Below are 26,091 nucleotides of genomic sequence, written 5' to 3'. Positions count from 1 at the left end.
TTTTGTTGTTTTTGTGTTTCTTGTTTGCATTTTACCTGCTGTTTTCCTTTATTGATGGCCCATTTGGGATACTGGCAGCGTATGAGGGCTTGTTGTATATGGTTTTCCTCCTGCTGTCTGTCCTCCTCATCCGTAATAATAGCGGCCCGTTCGAATAATGTGCGAACTACTGGCAGACCTGGCAGCTCAGCTGGGCACACCGCCAGTTGCTGAAAAGCAACTGGTTGACACGTCTTACCCAGCTGTCAGTGCGACTGCTTCTGAAGAAGACGAGAGTTTGACTCGTCGAAACTGTCAAGGTAAATAAATAACATCTATAAACCTATGTCTGAACACAAGAAAACAAAAACGTCTATGTAAAAATCATATCTAGGCTACATTCAAAAAAAAAAAAATCTGATTTGCATCTGAGAGACCAAATCTCATCATATGGGGGTCCATTGCCCCAATGTGAACTAAATGAAGGCTCCTTAGTATGAAAAAGGTTGGGAATGATTTACCGCAACACAATGCCATTTTCTTCCTTTTATGATTATAGTGGCATTTATTGATAGTGTTACATCACCACATGGCCATCTTGGTAGGAAAATAACAGGCGATTGTAATCAATTAAAAGGTGATTAACAGGTCACGTGACACAAACAGCCAATGAGCTGTGTGTATTGTAGCGCCATATTGGTAGGAAAATGCTTGTGACATCATGGGAATAGGCTTGGAGTTGTGAGGACCCGGGAAAGGGTACAGGGGGAGTAGGGGAGTTACTATCTTGAAATCCCATAGTCTTTGGTTCATCGTGACGTCAGGTTGTACCACATTTTGTGCAGTTTTGAGGGCAAAGAAAAGCAGTGTTGAACCCATAGAGGTCACTTATGCGGCGGAAAATGATACAAATGGTACAATGGTAACAGTTTGATCTCAAATGTGGAAATTCTGACCAGAATTCTTCACACACCACCCCCAAAGTCATATATATTGGTTAAAAGCTGAAAAAAAGTGTTTTGGGGGTAAGTTACACTTTAAATGATAATGTGAATATGTAAATAATACTGTATGTATATGTAAATAAAACACTATAATATGTTAGCAGGGCACCAAAAACATAACCTCCTTGGTGGAGGTAATAACTGTGGGTAACTGTGTTTCAGTTGATCTGTAATGATGACTGATCGCCATGTGTGTGTGTGTGTGTGTGTGTGTCTGTGTGTGCGTGTGCATGTGTGCAATTCACAGAGGTGGATGTTGGTAAGGATCAGGAGTTCACCGTCAACACGCGTGGCGCTGGTGGCCAGGGCAAACTGGACGTGAAAATCACATCCCCGTCACGTCGGCCAATCCCCTGCAAGCTGGAGTCCGGGACGGGAAATGACATCCACACTCTGAAGTACATCCCCCCTGAGGAGGGACCCTACAGAGTGGACATCAGCTATGACGGAAACCCCGTACCGGGAAGCCCCTTCACTGTGGAGGGTGTTATGCCCCCAGACCCTTCAAAGGTACAATATACCAACCCAGGAAATACAAACTCTTTCATTCACATTCTATAGGCCCTTTTCACAGCAACCATTTTGAGGTGGTAAAGCAGGAAGTAAAGCAGGTGTAACAAATAGCATTAATGGGGGCCCTGGCACTGGAACACCTAAATGGAATGGAACCATCATTAAAGGTATTGGTTACACCTGCTTTACTTCCTGCTTTCCAATCATGGAAGCTGGAAACCCTCATTTCTACCTTAAGAGACTACACACAACACCAACCAAGATTTAACAATGTTTATTGAATGTAAGATTGTCTTTGGCGGAGAGCTCCTTGGCCAAAAGGGGGATCAGCCACGTGACCGGGAATCGGCCACGTGACTGATGATCAGCCACGTGACGGCGGACCTGCCATGGGTTGGCAGGGGCGTCGGAACCCTCCCCCTTTAGGAGAGGAGCCTTCACCTGGTGGTGCTGGGGTGGAAGCCGGGGCGGTGGTGGGTTGATGCTGTAGTGTATAGGAGACAAGAGCAATAGACAGGTAGGAGAGGCCTCCTTTTAAACAGACCGCTTGGACAAATGGTAGGTTGTTATTGGATCATTGAATGAGATGACGTAACTAGTTCCGCCTCTTGGTAGAACTTCCGTAAACTCCCATTTCTACCTTAAGAGACTACACACAACACCAACCAAGATTTAACAATGTTTATTGAATGTAAGATTGTCTTTGGCGGAGAGCTCCTTGGCCAAAAGGGGGATCAGCCACGTGACCGGGAATCGGCCACGTGACTGATGATCAGCCACGTGACGGCGGACCTGCCATGGGTTGGCAGGGGCGTCGGAACCCTCCCCAAAAATGTAATTTAATCAAGCTTTAAAGAAATGTAATTGTGGCTTACCAGGGCGGTGCTGAGAGGCACTTAGCTAGTTGAGTGGACAAGGGATGAAACATTAAGAATTAAGATAACACAGGGCCTGAAAGGCCACCCCAGACCACCAGTAATTGTAATGAAGTATAGCTGAAGATTTTACCTTTACATAGCCATAGATCTCTGGGCATCGAGCACGGAGGAAGGATCGGGCCTTACGTAGGAGGCATAGGCGCCCGAGGACCATCTTCCCAGGGTTTTAATGGTAGCGGTAGGAACCCCCTGCTTGGCGGCAGTGGTTGCCGCTCCTATTCTTAGTGAGTGAGGGGAGAAACGGTGGGGAGGAAGGCCGCAGTGTTTCAGCAGGGAGTGCAAGTGAGAGGTAAACCAGGACTTGGACAGGGGGGAACCACCTGGGAGTAGAAACAGAGGTGCATGGTTAGAGGGATTTTTTCGCCTGAGGAGATATTTAACCATAGCTGCGTGAGGGCAAAAGCGACCGTGCAAACTAGCAATCATGATCTGACAGCCTATGCCAGCCTGATCGGTTTTAGAGTGCTTCAGGAAAAGGCTGTAATAGTTAGGGAAGAAGCACAGGTCTGAGAAGCAGACGTCACGGGATGGATCGAAGCTTGATGAGCTGGTGGCAAACTCCCCACAGCGAAGAAACCCATAGAATGCGAGGACTGCCTCTAAGAGGGCATCTAAGTGGGGAGAGAAGAGACCTTGCCAGAGTGATGAGACCAAGGTGTGCAGGATATCTATAGTGATGGGTGCTCGTCTATCAGGGAGAGTGGGTGAGCATTTTTGGAAGCCTTTGAGAAGAAGGCGAATTGAAGGGTTAGAAAACAAACTAGGGAAACAAGGGTCAAGACAGCGGGCGTGGAATTGTATACCGGCAACTATGCCGTGAATGGAAGGGGGTTGCAGATGGCGTGAATCAAAACAGAATACTAGAAATGCCGAAACGGATGAGGGGAGCACCGGCAACAGGGAAATGTGATGCAAGTTACAGAAACTGGAGAACTGGTTCCAAGACCGATCATAGCTTTTAATTGTGGAAGGGGCTAAGGCGGCTCTCATGTAAATTTTGGCTGAAGCCAGGAGATGAGCCAGAGAAGGACTCAGTACAGAACCAGTTTGGAGAACGATGGGCAGGCTACCGGGAGGACCTGGGCAGATGGGCACCTGGCGTGAAAAGCCTGAAATTTGAAACGGGACAAACAGTCAGCTGCGGTGTTGAGGTGACCGGGGATGTGCTCTGCTGACATAATGAAATTATGCATAACGGACAGCCAGGTGATGCGGCGCATGAAAGCCATGATGGATGGGGAGGCGGAGCGTCTTTTATTTATGATCGCGACTGTGGTTTCGTTATCGCAGTTCATGACTATGCGCTTGCGAGACCAGCGAGGACCCCAGATGAAACATGCTACCGCTATGGGGTAGATCTCGTAGAGCGCTATTGATAGCTCGCTGTGACGGAGACGGGAAAACTCAGTGGGCCACTTTCCAGCGAACCACTCGCCTCTGAAATACCCCCCAAAACCCACTGATGGAGCCGCATCAGTGAAGAGCTCGAGAGCGTCGGCTGACTCGGCGATGTCATCATAAAAGAATGAAATGCCGTTCCAGTGATCGAGGAGCCAGGCCCAGAATGCCACGTCTGAACGGCAGCCGTCGTCCAGTTCTACCCGGTCTGTAAGAGACTCTGTAGAACTAGCAAGGACTAGGAGGCGCGAAATGAATGAACGTCCCTGCGGGATGATACGCATGGCGTAGTTGAAGTGACCGAGGAGGGACAGGAGATCGCGTTTAGTCATGGACTGGCCGATTACAAATGCATTAATTAATTGCCGAATGTGCGCCAATTTGTCGGCCGGAAGGGAGGCTTTCATCTCGACTGAATCTAGACAGATGCCGAGGAACTCTAGGGAGTGGAACGGCCCAATGGTTTTCTCCGCGGACAGTGGGACGCCGAGGTGGGAGAACAGGGAGGACAATTTCCCCAGGGCTGAACTTGGAGAGGCTGAGGGAAAATCGATTAGGAGGAAATCATCCAGCAGGTGGAGAACGAACGGGAGCCTAGTTTTGTTTAACAAAATCCAGCACAGCGCTTCGGACAGGGAGTTGAAGATGTGAGGACTGCTTTTGCACCCGAACGTTAGACGGACGGCAAAATAGAACTTGGAGTGCCATTTAGCTCCGAACATGGGCCATTGAGACGGGTGAAGTGGCATGACTTTAAATGCATCAGATATATCGGCTTTAGCTAGCCAAGCCCCCGGACCAGCTATTTTAATCAAGTGAATGGCGTCATCGATTGAAGCATAGTACAATGAAAACAGCTCAGATGGGATCATGCTATTCACGCTAGGGCAAGGGCCGGATCGGGCAGCAGACATGTCCAGGATCAGTCGTTTTTCCCCCGAATACTTCCTAGTTGCTATACCCAGTGGATTTGTGCGAAACACAGGGAAGGGCGGGTTGGTGAATGGACCAATCATGAACTCTTTAATTAACTCTTTTTCCAATAACGTGCTTACAATGTCCGGCTCTTTCAATGCGGATTGAAGATTTTTTGCTACGTAAGAGCCGGTGAGTTCAGAAAGGACGCCCACCCGGAAGCCCTGTGACAACCCGGTCAGGAGATAGTCTACGAATACTGGGTCAGGATGGTCGGAGAGTGCTTCGGCAAGGGCAGGGATGTGAATTGGGGTGGAGGGATGTTTCCTCAGAAAGGCTTGGTAAGCCGAGGGATTTTCTTCTGCTGGGCCCCTTTGCTCTCTGGGCGAAAGCGGCGAGGGCACGTGGATTTGGGGTGGGGGTCCTTGCAGAAGCTACAGACATGGGAAAAGTTGCATTTAGCAAAGGCACATGAATTTTCGTTATAATTATTACAAATGGGGACGTTATTGAAATAGTGAACCTCTCTTCCTCTGGCGTCGTGAGAAAAAAGTTTTTCTCCGACCCCGGAGCTGTTGGATGCCGTGGGGAACCTCAGTGCTGAGGAACGGCTTGATGAGAAAGTCATTGTGGGACACAGGCAGGAGAAGCATGACACGGCGCGGTGTCCACCGACGTGGAGTATGAGAAGCTCAGAGTCAATACAAGACCAGTCTAGCAGAGAGTTGTATCGGGAAATGAATAGTGCGGCTTTTGCTGAGAACTCCCGGTGGTATTCATAAAAGATGTTTCCAGCATACCGGCGCTTCAACTCACAAATTAAAGCAATGTAGCAGTCTAGCTCTTGCCTACGGGCTGGATACACCTCGCAAATAGTGTCTCTATAGACACTGAATGCCATGACGAACTCGCAAATGTTAAGGGCCTTGTGCAGTCGTGGATCAGATGTTTGAAACAGCCACGTCCCCCTCGCAGATTGTACGGCTGCCGAACTCGGGAGAGGGGAGGAGGAGAGATGCTAGGTTAATGTCCCTGCCCAGAAGAATGTCCGATTTATTTTTGGGGGAGATTGCCGCGATGGGGGATATGAACGGCTTACCAAGCCACCAAGGGGGGCAGCAGGGGGCAGCAGGGAGTGCAGGGAGTGCAGTGGCCAGTGAGAAGACTTGGATCCGTTGGGCTGGAAGGGCAGGAAGTGGAGGGGCGGGCTGAGAGCTGGGCCCGGCAAGCCCTCCACCTTCCATGATGCTGAGGCGGTTGTTCATGACCCCCACTGAATTGGCTAAGGAGGAGACAGCGGCCAAAAGAACTGCCATAGCAGCGGGGTCGGGGACGCCGACACCCGTGTTTCCCTCTGCGGATGTTGAGGGGGCTGGAGCAGTCGTGGCCAGGGGAAAAAGTAGGGGGGTTGGGAGAGGCGGGGGAATGGGCAGGGAGGAGGAGAGGGTGAAAAGGTTTTGGCCGAATGGTGCTTGGCTGGGAAGATTGACCGGAATGGCCTGATACTGCCCTGGCAGGTCGCCTACCGCTCCTGGTGGGTTGCCGATTTGGCCTTGGTTGAAGTATGATACCGGGGTCATTTGGGCAGGGACGGCTTTAGCTCTCCTACGTTTGCCCTTTGCTTTGCTTGCTGGCTCGGGTGTTGCCACTGGCACTGGATCCATGGTAGAAGACAGGAGATGTACTAGGTCTGCCCGATTTAGACTGAGGTCAGGTGCTATAAAAGAGAAAAAGTTAGAATTTAAGCCTATGACATGCTGGATGCTACCTGAAGTAAACAAAGATGTTACTAAACTTATTTAATTTAGTTACTTATTTAATTATTTATATTTTTATATAACATTAAAAACATTTACTTTCTCTTTTTTTTTTTTTTTTTTTTTTTTTTTTTTATATTATCTCTGGCACTAGCCTAATGGATCTAAATTTATTACTTTTGCCTGAAAGCATGCAGCGGAAGACCGACCGAATGTGTCGCATCTTGCTTTGCTATACACTCTTTGGCAACACTAAACCAGCCCTGCGCATGCGCAGTATAGCATGGAAGCCGGTGGCTAGCTGAGTAGCTTGCGCGCTACTTAGCATAGGCCGGAAAGTTTACAAGGTTATACTTTATCTAAATGACTAGAATTGGACCAATAGATTGGATGCATAGGAGAGGAAACATGTTATGAAAAAGAAAAGTTGGCTGGAAACTAGGACTACAGAGGCATATTGTTAAACTCGATTGGAACCGGGAGAGGAATGCAGCCGCAGCAACATGGACAGAGTTGCTTGTTGGCTGGAAACTGATACTACACAGCCGCCGCAAAATGGATTTGCTTGTTGGCTAGAACTGTTGTTGGCTGGAAACTGATACTACACAGCCGCCGCAAAATGGATTTGCTTGTTGGCTAGAACTGTTGTTGGCTGGAACTGATACAGCCGCCGCAAAATGGATTTGCTTGTTGGCTAGAACTGTTGTTGGCTGGAACTGAGATTACGCAGCCGCAGCACAATGGATTTGCTTGTTGGCTAGAACTGTTGTTGGCTGGAAACTGAGACTACCCAGCCGCAGCAAATGGACTTGCTTGTTGGCTGGAAACTGAGACTACACGGCCGCAGCAAATGGACTTGCTTGTTGGCTGTAACTGGGACTACTGAGGCATGTTGTTAAACCCGATTGGAACCGGGAGAAAATGCGGCCGCAGCAACATGTACAGAGTTGCTTGTTGGCCCCGGTCTGAAATGAGTGCAGCAGTATTGCCGCACGTTTGACTGAAACCAGGGACAAATGTTTGTTTGATACTACATGCATGTTTGATGATCCCCGATTGGACTCGGGACCCGACACAGGCAATTTTGATTATCCCCGATTGAAAACGGGAGGGAAGCGGCCACTGTTAGCCGGAACCGATTGCTCTGGGATTGCACACCCAACGAGAAATGAGCGCTCTTTGCAGCGCGATGAAACCATTTAGCGTTAGTAATAGCTACCCACGATTTGGGCTCGCTACGTTTGTGAATGAGGAACACAGCAATTGAATGCCTGATGGGGATCAAGCTCGAGACTGACTCACGTATTCCCAGACCGATCAGAGCCGATCTGACTTGGAAGTCAGACCAGGCGGAGAAATCAACAGGAGGAGAGAGCCTGGAGCTGCGGCGGAGCGACGGCGGTGGGACATCTGAGGCTTGGGCTGGTGAGTCTGACATGCTAGCGTTTGCTTGACGCTGTAGTGCATAGGAGACAAGAGCAATAGACAGGTAGGAGAGGCCTCCTTTTAAACAGACCGCTTGGACAAATGGTAGGTTGTTATTGGATCATTGAATGAGATGACGTAACTAGTTCCGCCTCTTGGTAGAACTTCCGTAAACTCCCATTAGTGTTTTGCTTGCACCTGTGTTTACCCTGCCTTTTCGACACAAAATGCCCCCCGTGAAAAGGGTCCATTCATAACAAGTGGGAGATGTATTGGAGCCTGCCAAATCTTCCTACATCCTACATGTCATCACCACAAGGAGCTTGACTTGAATGTTTTCAAATGAATTATTTATGGTAAAATTGAAATGACTTGAATGCAGGGTTTCTTGCCATGTTCTTAATATGCTGTGTTTCAGATGTCTTTAAGATAAGGTGGAACTTCATTGAGGTGTACATTTTAGAATAGCAATGGCCAGCAGAGGTTGTCTAATAGAGCCTGAAAGCCGTCCGTCGTATTCTTTTCACAGCTGCTGGTCCACTGACATTGTGGACTGTCTAGAGTGGGGGAATTGTAGACTGCAGATCTCTCCTCATTAATATGAGGAGTGCAGTCTGTCCCCAGGTCATAGCGTTACCTCGCCTGCTTGTTGCGGTCCATCTCATAACCAGGCCGTAGCATTACCTCGCCTGCTTGCTGCGGTCGATCTCATAACCAGGCCGTAGCGTTACCTCGCCTGCTTGCTGCGGCCCATCTCATAACCAGGCCGTAGCGTTACCTCGCCTGCCTGCTGCGGTCCATCTCATAACCAGGCCGTAGCGTTACCTCGTCTGCTTGCTGCGGTCCATCTCATAACCAGGCCGTAGCGTTACCTCGCCTGCTTGCTGCGGTCCATCTCATAACCAGGCCGTAGCGTTACCTCGCCTGCTTGCCACGGTCCATCTCATAACCAGGCCGTAGCGTTACCTCGCCTGCTTGCTGCGGTCCATCTCATAACCAGGCCGTAGCGTTACCTCGCCTGCCTGCCGCGGTCCATCTCATAACCAGGCCGTAGCGTTACCTCACCTGCCTGCCGCGGTCCATCTCATAACCAGGCCGTAGCATTACCTCGCCTGCTTGCTGCGGTCCGGTGTGGAGAGCTGGAATAGAAACTCGAATGAAACATTCACCACTCTGATCACCTGAGAGGCCGGGCCATAGCCACACTTTGTGAGTAGACATAAATCAGGAGGTTTAGCGGGGAAGACAGAGAGAAAGAGAGAGAGACAGAGAGAAAGACAGAGAGAAAGAGAGAGAGGCAGAGAGAAAGAGAGAGAGACAGAGCAGGGAATTGGAAAAGAAAAACAGATAAAATAAGTGAGCCTAATATAGTGTGGACCCACACGTGTGGCGCAGGGCTTTGTGCAGGAAGCTACTTTGAAAGTATATTTTTACAAGCTACCAGTTAATGGAACAAGTTGAACTACAGCTTCCCTTGAGAAATAGTTTTGCTGATTCAGAGGAGGTTTAGAATATAAAAAAAACGGGTGAGAGTGGTGGAACCGCAGCGTTCCAGACTTGTAAATGTAGTGTAGAGGTAAAAGCACTCGCCGGCGCCTACCACTGTGGAGACCCGGGTTCAATTCCCAGCAGCGGTACTCCTGGCGTGGTCAGACGTTCCTACAGACACAACCCGGTGGGGTATGAGTCCTGGTAACTGCATTAGCGCCTCTTCTGGTCCTGTTCGGGAAGAGGGGAACTGGGAGGAATAGCGTGATCCTCCCACGTGCTACGTCCTGCCGGTGAAACTCCTCGCTATCAGGTGAAAAGAAGCGGGTGGCGACTGCACATGTATTGGAGGAGGCATGTGCTCGTCTACAACTCTCCCCAGATCGGCAGAGGGGGTGCAGCAACGACCGGGACAGCAGGGGGAATTGGCCAAGTACAATTGGGGAGAAAATGGGAGAAAATCCGGAAAAGGACTTTTTTAAAACAAAGGTCTGCAGTGCCAAATCACATGACTGCAAGGAAAGTTGAATGTGTTTCTCATCCTGAGTCCAGACCAAATAACTGTCCCATCTGTCACTGATGTCTGCTCCAATCCTGGTTTTTTCTTATGAATCCTTCACTCTTGCCTCCTTCGCTTCTGTCTTCCAGGTTCGTGCCTACGGTCCAGGTCTTCAGGGGGGCGTGGTCGGCAAGCCGGCACCCTTCGCCATCGACACCAAGGGAGCGGGCACCGGCGGGCTGGGCCTGACGGTGGAGGGGCCCTGCGAGGCCAAGATCGAGTGCCAGGACAACGGAGACGGCTCCTGCTCCGTCTCCTACCTGCCCACCGAGCCCGGGGAGTATGCCATCAACATCCTGTTTGCTGAACAGCACATCCCCGGCTCTCCCTTCAAGGCCATGGTCCAGTCAGTGTTCGACCCCAGCAAGGTGACAGCCAGTGGGCCCGGGCTGGAGAGGGGCAAGGTGAACGAGGCCGGCTCCTTCACGGTCGACTGCTCCAAGGCCGGGGAAGCCGAGCTCACCATCGAGATCCACTCGGACTCCGGGGCCAAAGCGGAGGTGCACGTCCAGAACAACAGCGACGGCACCTACTCCATCACCTACATCCCGCAGTTCCACGGCATGTACACCATCACCATCAAATATGGAGGACACGCCGTGCCCAAATTCCCTGCCCGCGTACAGGTGGACCCTGCTGTCGATACCAGCGGCGTCAAGGTCTATGGACCAGGCGTTGAACCCAGAGGTGAGAGTTTGTTTCGTAACCAGTTCCAGAGCAAATGCGGCCCTATTCAGTCTCAGAACACATTACTACTATTGTCTATTACACCAGAGTCAGTGAGCCAGAGGGCTTGCCAATGCTCATGGCTGTATTGGTGTGTAAATGAGTTCTTTGGATAAAAAAGAGGGGAAAAATCCAGTATGACTAATACGTATGAAATCCCAGCTGATGAGTTCAGTCTGTTCTATGCGTAGTTCACAGTCACTCCTAGTTTCCTAAACTAGGCATCTCGCGGCCTCGGCCGTCCTGCAGCTCGTCGAGATGGCCCTGCAGCTCGCATACGCAGCTCGGCCACAACGCGGCCTCGCCCGCGGCTCGGCTGCTCTGAAGTCTGCTTTCATCTGAATCTAGCTTTCCTGTAGGTGCCCCCCCTATAGTTACTGTTGCTAGGTAGATCAAACTTTTAGCTTACAGCTGAAAGTCAAACAAGAGTCTCAAACAGCTTAATATCTCAAAAACTATACAATGTATCGCTTATATTTTGACATTGTGGGTGAGAGCAGAGATAGCTGAAGGGTTTTATGTATAATATGTACTGTATGTAGTGTTAAAATTGTGTGAACAGTTTGAAAATTCTTGCTCAACTGTTATTGCAGCACAGAGGAAAAAGGGGCAGGACTTATAGCGCATTCAAGACAACTAGATTCAAGATTCAAGATTCAAGATTTTTATTGTCACTCCATGGTACAAGTATCACGTGTGAAATTCTTGTGCTGTGGACTCTGTTTACAACGTAAGACAGGTCAGAGACAGTGCGCATAGGTGCACATAGGTGCACATGTCATGTGCATACTTTAGATGTGCTTCTACATCTTAAATTTGACGTGTTTGACATACAGGTGCAAATAGCATATACCTTATTAAACATACAATTAAACATTAGACATACGTAATGGTAGCAGCTACAGTACGGTACAGTACGGCTACTACACTATTTGTGTATGTTAAGGAGTCTCGTGGCCTGCGGGAAGAAACTGTTCCTCAAGCGATTTGTGCGTGCTTTTGGAACCCTGTATCTCCTCCCTGAGGGTAACAGGGAGAACAGGCTGTTGTGGGGATGGTTTGTGTCTTTGATGATCTTCAGGGACCTCCTGAGGCACCGCTGGTTATACAGTTCATGCAGTTCTGGCAACTCACATCCTGTTACGTGCTGGGCCGCGCGTCTCACTCTCCGTAGCGCCCTGCGGTCCATGGTGGTACAGTTCCCCAGGTGGTGAAGCAGCCAGTCAGCAGGCTTTCAATGGTGCCTCTGTAGAAGTCCCTAAGGATTTCTGGCCTTAGCCTAAATTTCTTCAGGCGCCTGAGTCCGTGTATTCGCTGTTGGGCCTTTTTGACAACAGTGGCGGTGTGACCGGCCCAAGTCAGGTCCTGGTGGATGTTGACTCCCAGGTACTTGAAGCTGTCCACCCTTTCCACCACTGTGCCGTTGATGGTGATTAGGAGGTGTGCGCCCCCCCCCCCCCCTCCTGTAGTCTACAATGATCTCCTTGGTCTTGGAGACGTTCAGAGAGAGGTGGTTGTCCTGGCACCATTGTTCCAGGGCCCCCACCTCCTCTCTGTAGGCCGTCTCGTCGCCCCCCGAGATCAGCCCCACGACTGCTGTGTCGTCTGCAAACTTCAAACTAGCAATTCAATCAAACTTTCTCTTCAATTCTTGGCCTACCTCCGCTGTTGATTGGCAGTGATTGGTGTAATGTTCACAGTGGGTGTAAGCTGACACAGACATACAGTAGCTCTGTCACTGGTGTTTTGTGTTCAGTCACAATCAGCCAGACCCACAGCTCAATTAGTCCCGCCTCTTTCCCCGAGAGAGAGACACATTCTTAACTCATTCACCGCCAATGACGTCTTTGACGTGTTATCAGCAATGGCCTTCCCCGCCAAGGACGTGTTTGACGTGTTTTTGTTTTTATTGGTGCAGCGCCTGCAGCAAACACTTGCCCAGCCTGTCACACAGACACAGGTCCCTGCCTTCAAAGGGTAGCCGACAGCACGCGATCAAACACATACCGCAGCTGTTGTTTTGAAATCTAGCAAGAGGAAAAGCAGAGAACGGGTAACGCTTCCTTGTGCAGACAGGAGAAACGCAATTGAAACGCCCTCGGCACGAGCTGGAGTCGCCTTCCTCTGTGCCAGCCAGGAGAAAACGGGAGAAAGTAATCAAGAGATGTGTTTGATCATCGGAGGAATGAGGAAATGATCGATCAGTTTGCGAGGGCGGTGAGGACGTGTTGAATAGCCGAGGGGAAAACGGGAACGATCAAATAGCAGAGTTGATAGGGAGACGGGTGTACCAGAACAAATCAAAAATAAACACAGGAACAGCTAGGCAGCAGCGGGCAGAAGGCACTCACAGCAGCCCGCTGTCCTTCTCAAGAGCTCTTCAGTTATGAAATCGCTGGGCTGCGTGCCCTCCAGTGTTGCTCCTGGCCAATCCCAGCGCCACAGGGCGTGGTTATTGCTTATCCTATGTTGGGTTAGAAATCTAAAAGGGGGATCGTGTGTGTGTGTGTGTGTGTGTGTGTGTGTGTGTGTGTCTGTCTGTCTGTCTGTCTGTCTGTCTGTCGGTGTGTCTGTCTGTCTGTCTGTCTGTCTGTCTGTCTGTCTGTCTGCACACTCACACCGAGTAAACTGTATTGTTGAATGTAAAAAAAAAGCACTTCATGTGTGTATATATATATATATATATATATTTTTTTTTTGTCATTTGTGTCCTAACGAATAATATTTACATGTCTGATGTCAATACAGTTCAAAATAAAAGAATTGAGAGTGAGTTATGCCTGAGATTGTGCCCTTTTACAAAAATGCTTTTTTCTCCCTTTTCTCTTCCCAGACAGGCTTTTTTGATGAACATGGGGTGTATAAAAAGGGTTATAAGTAGAGTACAGAACATGCTAAAAGCTAACTTTCTTTTTGGGGGTGAAAGTAGAGACTTAGATCTTCATTTCGAGGTATTGGACATCACTGTAGTCCTAGTACAGAATTTACTGTGGGTCTTGAAAGATGACCAAACATTATGGAAATACTTGGCCTGTGCCAAAAATGCCAGTCAGATATTGGCAGTGAATGAGTTAAGAGTGAGACAGGGAGAGGCGCATTGAAAGAGAGACGGTAATGAGATGAGGCTGTAGCAAACAAAATAACAGAAACACCACATGAAAGAAACACCACTTCATCTCATTTACAAAGGCAGTTGTTGATTAAATTCCGTGGTCATTTTTGAGGCTGTAGATGTGTTTGTTTAGCAACTCGCTTGTTAAGCATCTGTCCATCTCAACCGTCCCTCTTGGCTGATGTTGTCATGATTTTCCAGACTGTCTCCCCTTACTACATTAAATCATTTTTCAACTTTTGTGTCTGATGCTCCTGTAATTCGGTTACCGACGTTTGGCGTCTTGGGAACTCTTTTAGTCGGGAACTGACATATCTGATTGGTGATGATTGTCAGATCATTAAAGTCACAAGGAAACAGCATTCCAATGGTGATTAATTCGTAATTCAATGTATTTCTGGCTGAAACAGGATGTGTGTGTGTGTGTGTGTGTGTGTGTGTGTGTGTGTGTGTGTGTGTGTGTGTGTGTGTGTGTGTGTGCGTGCGCGTGCGCGTGTGCGCGCGCGCGTGTGTGTGTGTGTGTGTGCGCGCGTGTGTGTGTGTGTGTGTGTGAGAGAGTAGATCCTGGCCCGCAGTCTGAAAATTGTAAATTGAGTTGTCTGATTGGTGGAGGAGATCTCCCCTTAGTTTTGGTCAGCGTCAATATGACATATGAAAATCCATTTGTGCGTGTGAGTGTGGAGACCTGGTTCTGCTGCCGCCGGGGTGTCAAACTCATTTCAGTTCACGGGACACATGCGACCCAATTTGGTCTCAAGTGGGCCAGACAAAGAAAATCAATAATAACCTATAAATTAAAAGATCTCCAAATGTTCTAGTTTCTTTTCATACAGAGGTCTGCAGAACTGGGCAGACCCAACGCTGCAGCGTTGCAGCGGCCTCCCGTGGCCTGCCGCGGCCACCCGGAGTATTTTTTTTCACCAGCAGCTGCAGTGCGCAAAAGAGCCGCCAGGTGGCACGTGTGAGCAGTCTCTACAGGCGGAAGTCACCTGTGCCAGTGTACATTCGTTCCAAACATTTCCATCTTTGAAGCACCTCAAAGACAGAGTGACTTGTAACGTTACAATAATTCAAGGTGAGTGAGTTTCAATTCATGTTAAGGTTAATGTTCAAACACCAGCTGTTTGCATATTTCCCAGAAAGCTATAACTTTTTACACATACAGCCATGTATATAAACCCCTTGCAAATACTGCGTGATATAGTGAAGTGGGGGAAGTTTGACCATAACAACATTGCACGCGGTTTCTTTACCAAAATGCTTTGCATTGCAGATTGAATAATAAAAAAGGCAAACTGGTCAACGTGACGCGAGGGGGACGTGCGGGCGGCATTAAACGAACGCACCCAAGTATGTTAGAGAAGCAGTATAGCGGAGGGGAGGCGGACCTCTGAGCCTTCCTCATCGGACCATCGTGATTAATTACCTGTTTGAATTACAAATTTGCAGATTTAATCGTAAAAAAGGCCAATTCCACTCAACGTAACGCTCGTGGGAGGTGCAAGCGTTGTTGAACAAGCGCGCCCTAAGTAGCCTACAGTGTCAGTGCAGTTCAGACTGGGGAGGCGGACTAGCAGATTCAGCAGAAGTCATTTGTGTTGTGGAAAATGTATTTCACATTCTTTCCTGTTTTCAACCCAATGTGAGTGATAGAGAATAGAATTCTATACATCCGCTAAATGTATATGTAAATGTATATCACAGCTTATCTAATACCAAATAAATTGAAACCAATGAGTCCAGGAAGATTTACCATAAAAGTATATTTAATACCATACATTCTCTGCAATATGCATATTGACAGAGGGCATGAATCAATGTACACATGTCTGATGTACAGAGTCAAATATTCAGCAAATGGCTGACAGTGTACCATATGCTTTATACCATGAGGAGGAGGAAAAGGCAGAGAGGAGGGGGTGATGGGGTGATGACTTGACTTGGAGCCTACAGGGCTGCCTGTCTGACTGAGAGACTGTTATCAATTGTTATGGGACTTGATGCACTGTCCAAGGTTTCAGCAATTGGAGCAGTCCCTGCTATGGGTGAAATGGGGTGAAATGTCATGGGCCAATGCAAAGGGACTAATGACTCATAGCATTAATTATGTGTATGCGAATAGCTTATTGGGAAATGCCAATGGAACTTATATTTTTCTCCAACAGTGAGTAATGAACAGGTCTTCAACTGTGAATTCAACTCGCCTATTTGCATGAAGTCGCTTCCATTACATCCATGCTGCTGCTGTGTTTATCTCTCTCCAATAGCGTTAGGTTCAAAGCCACGCGATAACTAACGTAATCTGCCAGTAATTCTCCCTGTTTTCTGCCAGCAACACACACGTTGTTGGTCAGGATCTGTATCGTTAACGTTATTTGTTTTGGCCTTTCAATATTACTGGTAGTGATATAGTGCTTAGTTCAGCCGCTTGACTGTACTTATTAGTAGCCTATCCAGTGGTGTCTCTCATGCAGAGATCAGCTGTCAGGTTGTGAACGTGCAGCGTCGCAGCCAAACAGTATCGCAGCTACTTCATAAACCAATTAATGAATTCATAAATACCACCGCAATGGCTATTTGGTTGACATCGCACCCTTGCAACCCTAATCACATATATTATTTTGTTGTTGTTTTTCAGGACAACCCTCCCTTGCTGATGAGCCTTCAGTGAGACAAAGCGCTCCACCCTCCAAGCTAGTGTAGGCTACTGTACTTGCCGTGCTGGGACCAGACGAGAGCATTTTCAAGAATGAAAGTTGAAACAAACAATACTCATTGACAGAAGGCAATCATTTGATCTGAAACTGCAATATCATATCACTGAGCTTAAAGAAAGGCTCAACAGTGTGAATGAATGAAATATAAAACACGTACTGCTGCTATTAAACTGCAGCCACTGTAAATTACACATAACCTCTGTTAATATGTATGCTGTTAATTAACACAGTCTATAGTGGTTCTTGCTGAATCGGGTACGTTGTTGCAGTGTTTGAAACAGGAATAAAACCCTCAAAGGACATTTTTTGAGTGCTAGATCCTTCTCTCTGCTGCCCTATGGAAACTCCTGTTTCTCCTGCCTGCACCTAGCTTTTTTATCCGGTGAGCTTCAGCTGATAGCTGCTTTGAACATTGTGAATAGCAATGCCCTTCCCCCAGTGACAGTCCTTTGTTTTGCTAATTCACCCTGCCACCCTGCAGACACTGAAGGTTTTTGTTTTAGAACAGGTTTTCAACGTGACGCATTTTCTATACACAAACTGGATTTCCCCTGTTTCCCATATAAGTAAAATAGCCTAACAATAAGATATATAGGGCCCTATTCTCCCACAAGCCTTCGGCGCTAAAACGGGCCTTAAACGCAAAAAAACGTGTCTTGCGCCTTTTTGGGACGATATCAATATGGCTTTAGGCTGCCAAATGTGCTTTAGGCCGAATGGGCGTGGCGCAGTCCCAGAATGGGCCAAAGTGGGCGTGTCGGCGCTAAATACCGGCGTACTGCTATCTTCCGACCTGGCGTTAATTTAGCGCCTTGCGCCTTTGAAAAGCAGGCCTATTCAGTGGGCCAGTTGCGCGGAGCGCTCCCCTCTGGCTCTCTCCCTCCCCTCTGGCTCTCTCCTCTTTCACCCTTCTCTGTGTCACCTCTCTCCCTCTCTCCTCAGTCTGACAGGCACAATACCGACTGTCTCTGACTCCCTCGCTCAGAGTCCCATAGAAAAAATAAGCTGTAACTTCACTGCAATGTGAATGTCCCAAGATGCATTGTGTTTCTCCATTTCGCTACTAAATAGCAACCAAATGAGCCGAAAACCTATATTAAGGGAGGATCTAAATAATGTGTAATGGTAAGACAACCTCCAATTGTAGAACATTTCAATATTGGACCAAATAAAACATCGAAATGAAAACACCACCCTATTTGAAACATATATGTCCTACTGGGGCTATAAATATCCCTTGTCGATTTAACGTGATTTAGATAAGTAACAGCGGAACGCGCTTCGGAAGCTTCTACTGTCATCTGCTATACTGTGATGTCCGCTCCAATAACTTGGCCCTACTCCACATTTAGTTTTACAATAAAAACACATTTATGCAATGACTTTACATAATGTAGGCTATATTTATGTGCATCATCCTTCCTGCAGCAGGCGAGAGAAAATGATATCTTTCTGGACAAACTTTCACCAATCTAATAGGCTATATTTTTCTAGCTGATGCGTTTAGAACATTATTTTCACTTTGATCTTGCTATAGTGTAGCGTTTTTACATGCTTGCAGTATTTCAACTGCAGTTATATTGGTTTGAGAAGCATCATAATATGGAATAATAGCCGATATATGGAGACAGACGGGATGAAGGGAGGTCAAGTCAAGTCAAGTCAAATTTTATTTATATAGCACCTTTCATACACAAAGGCAATTCAAGGTGCTTTACAAAAAAATAATCGAAAAAACAAGTAGCAAAGCAATGCACATATAAAAAACACATAAAAAACACAGCCGACAGTTTTAGTTAAAATATATACTCAAATTAACAAACATGAAACATTATTTCTGTTTTAAATAAGTTACAAGGCATTCTTCAGTATTATTATTACATGCACAGTCCATTTGTTGGAAATGTACAGGAATCTTTTTTTTTAATTACAGGCCGAGAGAGGCAGTAGTTTAGTAGCAGTTAAAAGCAAGAGTAAACATAAAGGTCTTTAGCTTGGATTTAAAAATAGGCAGAGTAGGGGCAGATCTAATGTGTTCAGGGAGTTTGTTCCAGTTATGAGAGGCATAGTGGGAGAACGCGGCTTCACCATGTTTTGATTTGGTCCTCGGGACAATTAGTAGACCAGTGCCTGAAGATCTCAGGGATCTGGATGGTTCATAGTGTAGAAGCATTTCAGAGATGTAGTGTGGGCCTGACCCGTTGAGAGATTTGTAAACTATTAGCAGAATTTTAAAGTCTATTCTAAGATTTACTGGCAGCCAATGCAGGGATTTGAGAACTGGTGTAATGTGTTCAGCTTTCTTGGTTCTTGTTAGAACTCTAGCAGCCGCATTCTGAATGAGCTGTAGTTGTTTAATAGCTTTTTTGGGAAGACCATTGAAAAGACTGTTGCAGTAGTCTAGCCTGCTAGAAATGAAAGCATGAATTAGTTTTTCAAGATCTTGTTTGGACATATAGCCTCTAATCCTTGCTATATTTTTTAGATGATAGAAGGCAGATTTTCTTATAAGCTTGATGTGGGAGTTGAAATTTAGATCAGAGTCAATAATAATGCCAAGATTTTTTACCTGGTCCTTTGGCTTCAAAGATAGGGATTCGAGGTGAGCAGTAACTTTGAGCCTATCTTCTTTTTTGCCGAAGACAATTATCTCTGTTTTGTCTTTATTAAGTTGGAGAAAATTCTGGCACATCCAATCATTAATTTGCGCAAGGCACTGACACAGTGTCTCTATGGGGGCATAGTCATCCGATGAGAGGGCTATGTAGAGTTGGGTGTCATCTGCATAGCTATGATAAGCTATTTTGTTTTTTTGCATAATTAGGCCCAGAGAGAGCATATAAAGGTTAAACAGGACAGGACCTAAAATTGATCCTTGGGGTACCCCACATGTCATTTTGGTTTGTTCAGATGTGTAGTTGCCAATGGAGACAAAGTAGTTCCTGTCTTGCAGATAAGATCTGAACCACTCTAGGACCGTGCCGGAAAGCCCGACCCAGTTTTCCAGTCTGTCCAATAGAATTTCGTGGTCAACCGTATCAAAGGCAGCGCTGAGGTCTAGTAACATTAAGATTGAGATTTTACCTGAATCAGTGTTCATTCGGATGTCATTTATAACTCTGATAAGCGCAGTTTCGGTGCTATGATGGGGTCGGAAGCCTGATTGGAAGGGATCTAGGAGATCATTGGAGGATAGAAAGGTATTGAGTTGTTGGTAGACAGTTTTTTCGAGTATTTTGCTAATAAAGGGAAGATTTGATATTGGTCTGTAATTGCTGATTATAGAGGGGTCGAGGCTACGCTTCTTTAGCAAGGGCTTAACAACTGCAGTTTTTAGAGATTTTGGAAAAATGCCTGTAAGAAGAGAGGTATTAATTATCTTCAGTATGTCGGTCGCCAGGCAACTGTAGACATTTTTTAGAAAGCTTGTTGGCAGGGTGTCTAGGCAACACGATGAGGATTTAAGGCCTCGTATCGTTTCTTCTAGTTTCTTGTGGTCAATGACATTGAACTGAGTCATGTTAATTAAGCACCTATTCTGTGGGTGCGGCAGAGCCACATTTGTTCTTGATGTGGAAATAGTTAGTCTGATATTTATAATTTTATCCCTAAAGAAGGTCGCAAATTCATTGCATTTGACATTGGATAGAAGATCAGGGGCAATTTGTGGGGGGGGGTTTGTCAGCCTGTCAACAGTGGCAAAAAGAGTGCGAGCGTCATTGGTGTTTTTGCTGATAATGTCGGAGAAGAAGAATTTTCTGGAATTTTTTAGTTCCTGGTTGTAGGAGTGAAGACTATTTTTATAGATGTCATAATCGATGTGAAGTTTAGTTTTCCGCCATTTGCGCTCGGCTTTCCTACAATCTCTTTTTTTGTTATTTACAGAGGGAGCGTTTCTCCATGGTGCTTTTTTCTTACCGGAGATTAGTTTAGATCTAATGGGAGCTACAGCATCAATAGCCTTTAGGGTTTTAGAATTGAAGTTATCTAGGAGATCATTGACAGAGGCTGAGGAGAGGGAAGGGGCCAGCGAGAAAGCCTCCATGAACCGTGTGCTAGTGCTCTCGTTGATGTGACGCTTTTTGATGGTTTTTGACCGAGTAAGAGCGATAGGGGTGACCTTGAGTTCAAGAAAGATACAGAGATGGTCGGACAGAGCAACATCACTAGCTGAAAGAAACGATGACTCAAAGCCCTTGGTGATAAATAAGTCTAGGGTATGGCCTCGATTGTGAGTGGGCCCAGAGACATGTTGTAACAGGTCAAAAGTGTCAAGGAGGTTATTCAATTCTTTGGCATTATTATCATTGGGGTTGTCAATATGAATATTAAAATCTCCTGCAATAGTTAAACAGTCGTGTTCTATGGAGATTATAGAAAGGAGTTCTGAAAATTCATCAAAAAAACTACTAGAGTACTTAGGTGGTCTGTATATAATCAGTAGTAAAATAGAGGGAGAGCACTTCAGAACAGCGGCCAGATATTCAAACGATGAAAAGTCGCCAAACGATACCTGCTTACATTGAAAAACATCAGAGAAAATAATAGCTACTCCTCCCCCCTTCTTACCGACTCTGGGGGCGTCAATGTAGTTAAAGTTAGGTGGGGCTGACTCATTAAGAACATATTCCCTGTTGTTTAGATCAAGCCAGGTCTCTGTGAGGAACATGAGGTCCAGTTTATGACTCGTAATCAGATCGTTTATTAGAAGCGACTTGCTTACAAGTGACCTAATATTTAGCAGTGCAGCCTTGATACTTGCATTGCTGGGTTGATTTTGTAAATGCTTTTCAGAGTGTCCCTGGAGAACAGATACTAGGCTTGGTCCTGGAACAGGACGTGCTGAGAGATAATCTTTGTTTGTTCTGTAGCTAATCAGGGTGGGGATAGCTAGACATTTGATCGTTTCATGATGCTCTGTGACCTTGTTTTTGGGGCCGGAAATGATTTTTTCAGTTTTCCCCTTTGGGGCGGGCAGGGAGATTGAGGGAAAGGTGAGCGGGTGGGAGGGGGAGGTGGTTTTGAGGGTGGGGGGTCGGAACAAGGAGGTCTTGGGGGTGGGGAGGAGCGAGGGGGTCTTTGGCGTGGGGAGGAGCAGGGGGTGCTGGCTATGCTGGCATGAGTCTGTTTAGCCAGTGTGTTCATGGATGGAGAGGGCTGATTAGCCAGCTCATTTAAGCGAGGGGGTCTTTGGGATGGGGGGGGGGGCGAGGAGGAGGAGGTGTTGAGGGTGGGGAGGAGCAGGGGGCGCTGGCTATTCTGGCGTGAGTCTGTTCAGCCAGTGTGTTCATGACAGATGGAGAGGGCTGATTAGCCAGTTTTTTTAGGCCAGGAGTCTGTTCAGCCAGTGTGTTCATGACAGATGGAGAGGGCTGATTAGCCAGTTCTTTTAGGCCAGGCGGAGGGGTGCACTGCAGGCCAGCTAGTCCAGCGTCAGCCCGCTCAAACAGTTTGTTGGAGGTGCGGAGCGGGCTAGCTAGACTAACATTAACCTCCTCAATCAGCTTGTTCATGCCAGCTGAGAATGGCAGTAGGTGGAGGGAGGGGGAAAGGGAGGAGGGCGATGAGAGGGAGGTGGAGGAGTGGAGGGGGGGGGAATGAGGTCTCCAAGGAAACACCTGGGGGGGCGTCGCTCTCCGCCGGGTCATCAGGCCGTTGAGCTACGGTGGGGGGCGAGAAGAGGGAGGTGGGAGAGTGGAGGGGAGGGGGAAAGAGTGGGGAAGGGGGGGTGGAGGAGAAAGGGGGGGTGGAAGAGAGGAGGGGAGGGGAGAAGATGAAGTCGTCGTCGTTTGGTGGAGCGTCGACCAGTTGAGCCACGGCGTCGACCTGTAGAGCCAGGACAGCTGCTGCAGGAGGCGTGGCGTCGTCCTGTTGAGCCGCGGCGTCGAAATGTAGAGCCGGGGCGGCGGCAGAAGGTGGGGCGACGACCTGTAGAGCCGGGACAGCGGCTGCCGGGACAGCGGCTGCCGGATGTGTGGCGTTGGACAGTTGGGCCGGGGCGGCGGCAGGAGGTGGGGCGTCGTTGGTCAGTTGGGCCAGGGCGGCGGCAGGAGGTGGGGCGTCGACCTGTAGAGCCGGAGGTGTGGCGACTGCCGGAGGTGTGGCGTCGTTGGTCAGTTGGGCAGGGTCGGCAGCTGGGCCGGAAGCTGCGTCGATCTGAGCATGGTCGGTGGCTGCAGGTGAAGCAGGGCTGGAGGAGAGCTCTGTGGCCGCTGCGTCAGGCTGTCTGCCTTGGGGAGGCTTTAGAGGGATCTTGACCTTGTAATAGTCCACCGTGTATAGTAGATTAGAACTCAGTAAAGCCTCGCCAGCACTATTGAGATAGCGCCCGTCCGCAGTGAAGAGGTGCTCACGCTGCCAGAACAAATTAAAATTCTCAATAAAGTTTACTTTATGTAGTGGGCAGGCGGTGGAAAGCCATGAACTTAGGCCTAGTAGTCTGCTGAAGCGGTTCGTGCCGTGAGATGGTAAAGGGCCACTGATAAAAGCCTCAATGTTTAGAGAGGCTAGCATATTCAGCAGATTGGTAAAGTCAGATTTAAGTTTCTCTGATTCTTGCTTATAAATGACATTTTTTCCAATGTGCAGGATCACCCTTGTCACAGCTTTGTGAGATGTTAGAAGCTCTGTAATTGTTCCTGTTATGTCAGAGATTGCGTCTTGAGGGAAGCAGTATGTTTTGGAATTTCTCCAACTCCTGATGTTTTTGACTGTACAATCGCCTACTATCAGGGTTGTTATGGCTTGAGTGTCCTTGGGCTCTGGGGCACCGTTTCTTCCCTGAGGCCTTGTGCTTGCGCTAGCCTGATTTTTCCTCTCATGGTGGAGCTGGGCAGCTATGTCAGCTGGAGGTGATCGAAGCAGGCCAAAACGATTCTCAATTTGCAATTCCATTAGCGGAGGAGGGGGGGCTGTTCCTCCTCTCGTGACAGTAGTCCATGGCCGCTCGTTTTGGGGTTTGTGGTTAAGCAGTTGACGACCCTCCTCTCTCGTGCGGAGAGCCCGTGTCCGGTCATTAGCTTGCCGAGCTGAGCACCGCAGGCTGGAAATTAGGGAGGGCCAGCCTGTTGCTGAGCTGATTTCAGGGTTTTGTGGAGTAATTGTGGATTCGGAAATCACTAATCTCTTTGGGATATGTCTTTGTTTATGCTTCGGCTCGCAGTTTGGTTAGCGATGTTAGCAAGGGCTTTCTCCGGAGCTGGCAGGCTAGCCGCATCAGCTAGCTCTAGGTTAGTAGCCATAGGAGTTTGACTCGGTAGCAGTGAGTCAGCATCCCTGGGAGATGATAATGTACTCACGTTGCTCGTGACATTCCGTGCAATTTGACTCGATGGCAGTGAGTTCTTTGAGAGATGAAATATCGTTGTTTCCAGTACGGCAATCCTTTGAAGATGATCACAGCAGCGTATATGAGGCATTTTATCCGACAGTCTCCGGAGTGCTAGGCTATGCTAGGCTATACTTAGCCTGGGTGAGCTCCGAAAGTGCTGTTAGTGGTGATTTCATAAAAATAGGATAACGATTCAAAATGAAAGATCGTTACTAGAAAGTGGCGTAGTAGTAAAATCAGGGGGATAAAAGAAAAAAGAAAGTTTCGTAGTTAAAAAGCAAAAAGCTGGCAGAGAAGCAGGAGCAAGCAGAAAGGCGACTGTTTCTCTATCTGCAGCAAGGAGAGGTGGGGGGGGGGGGGATCAGAGGCTTGGGTTTCGTCTGGTTTTGCTGGACCACTGGAATGGAGCTTAAAAGGCAAGCATGCGATTCGTTTATTGCACTTATCCAATGAACTGACGGTGCATAATTTTACGCTTAAAAGGCGTGGTTGTAATGGTTGAGGCTGCGTCTAGCACCAAGACCAAGATATCAAGTGCGCTGGTCCACGCCCACTGATTTGAGCTGCGCCAGGCGCTCGGCCTAGAAACAGCGCCGATGCAACGATAGGGACATAGGCTACAGTAGGACAATTTGAACAAACGGTGACTATTCTGCATGGCATTCCATCAGTGAAACATGATTTTATTGAACAGCAGAGGCTGGTTGGCCACAACAGGGTGTAGAATAATATTGACACTGGAAATAATGTAGCCCATGTGTTTTTTTTTGTAACTTTATTTTTAAGGTTTTTGTTTTAGAACAGAGTGCATCATTTTACAACATTTCTCCACATGAGTGACAGTTTTACAAATGCAAACTCACAAAAAACAAAAAAACAAAAAAACAAAAAAACATTCAGGTCATCATGATGGGTGTTACAGATCAATTCTTAGTTTTTAATAGTTAGCTTTGTGTTAAGTTATGTTGTTCGGTTACTTGATTGATCCTTTCTCAATCTTAGATAGAAGGTCAGGTTTTCCATCTCATATATTTCCTGTACAATTGCTATCCACTCTTTTTTTGTTGGTGGATCCTGGTTCAGCCATTTTCTTGTTGTTGTTTTTTTGCTGGCTACAAGAAGTATTTTGAGGAGGTATTTATCTTGGAGATTAAATTCGATTGGTATATTCCCCAGGTATATGGTGCCAAAACTGTCATCTATTTCAAAACCCAGTATTAATTTGATCTGTGAGATTATTTTTAACCAGTAATCCTGGATTGCTGGGCATTTCCAAAATATGTGATAGTGATCAGCCATTGAATTATTGCATTTTCTCCAGCAATTACCGGATTCTGGTCTATCGTTCTGTAAATATTTTCTTATTGGAGTAATAAAAAATCTGATAAGGTTCTTCCATGAAAATTCTCTCCATTGAGCCCATGTGGTTTTAAGGAATGGATTGAGCTGATGACAAGAATGGCAACTTGAATTTGAGGTCTTCATACTTTTCCTCCGTCATGTTCATGAAGTAGGTTCTTGATGGATGTCTGACTCAGCTGCTTCTGCTCAGTTGAACATGGAGCTGTACGATGCTGTGATTTACTGAAAAAGAAATTAAATTATTATTATTATTACTACCTACAAAATAATAACAAGCCCATACATCATCTTCTTTCTGTTAGCAACCGAAGCAGTTTGTTTACAAACAACCTGATCTTTATGGAACCTATGTTAAGTCCCACTATAAACCATTATCTGTCGTCGTTTCACGTTTTACTGAAAAAGGCTGCCACCAGATTAAAGAAAAGACCCTGTGTGATGTTGACTGATGTGTTTTTTTAATGTAATGTGCGCGTTAGTTTTCCTAATTCCCTGATTGAAAAACAGCATGGCTCAGATGACAAGCTAGCTCCATATGCAGCTCCAGTCCAAAACAGAGCTAGCTACTGTAGATTGATTAGCGTTACTGTAGCTACACCATGATGCATGACCGCGCATCAGTCAATATCACATAGGCCTAAATGTTTTCTTTAATCTGGTGGGAAAAAAATGCAATCAAAGTTAAAACGACACAGATATTACGGTTTACACGGGACTTAGATTTAGCTCCCATTAGCCATGTTCGCCAGCCACTTCACTTTATGGCTACTACCCTCCATAAGCAGACTACAGGCATAGGCTACCAAATAGCCTACCAACAGCACATAACCATAGCCTTCGCAAACTCCCTAATGTTAACGTTAGCTAA

General features: G+C 47.0%; 1 protein-coding gene across 2 annotated transcripts in view; it reads left to right on the top strand.

The window, feature by feature from the left end:
- Positions 1–26,091, top strand: part of flncb (filamin C, gamma b (actin binding protein 280)) — a gene marked incomplete at its 5' end in the record, with an annotated part of 245,336 nt that overhangs the window by 146,713 nt on the left and 72,532 nt on the right. For both annotated transcript variants that reach the window (XM_083654345.1, XM_083654344.1), the window contains 2 exons: positions 1,231–1,493; positions 10,066–10,663. In XM_083654345.1, coding sequence (XP_083510471.1) covers positions 1,231–1,493; positions 10,066–10,663 — 861 coding nt within the window. The remainder of the gene's footprint in view (positions 1–1,230; positions 1,494–10,065; positions 10,664–26,091) is intronic.

Source organism: Poromitra crassiceps, assembly GCF_964638095.1.
Source record: "Poromitra crassiceps genome assembly, chromosome: 2".
NCBI lineage: Eukaryota > Metazoa > Chordata > Actinopteri > Beryciformes > Melamphaidae > Poromitra > Poromitra crassiceps.
Note: the sequence above shows the minus strand (reverse complement) of the source record. Positions and strands in the feature narration are given on the sequence as shown.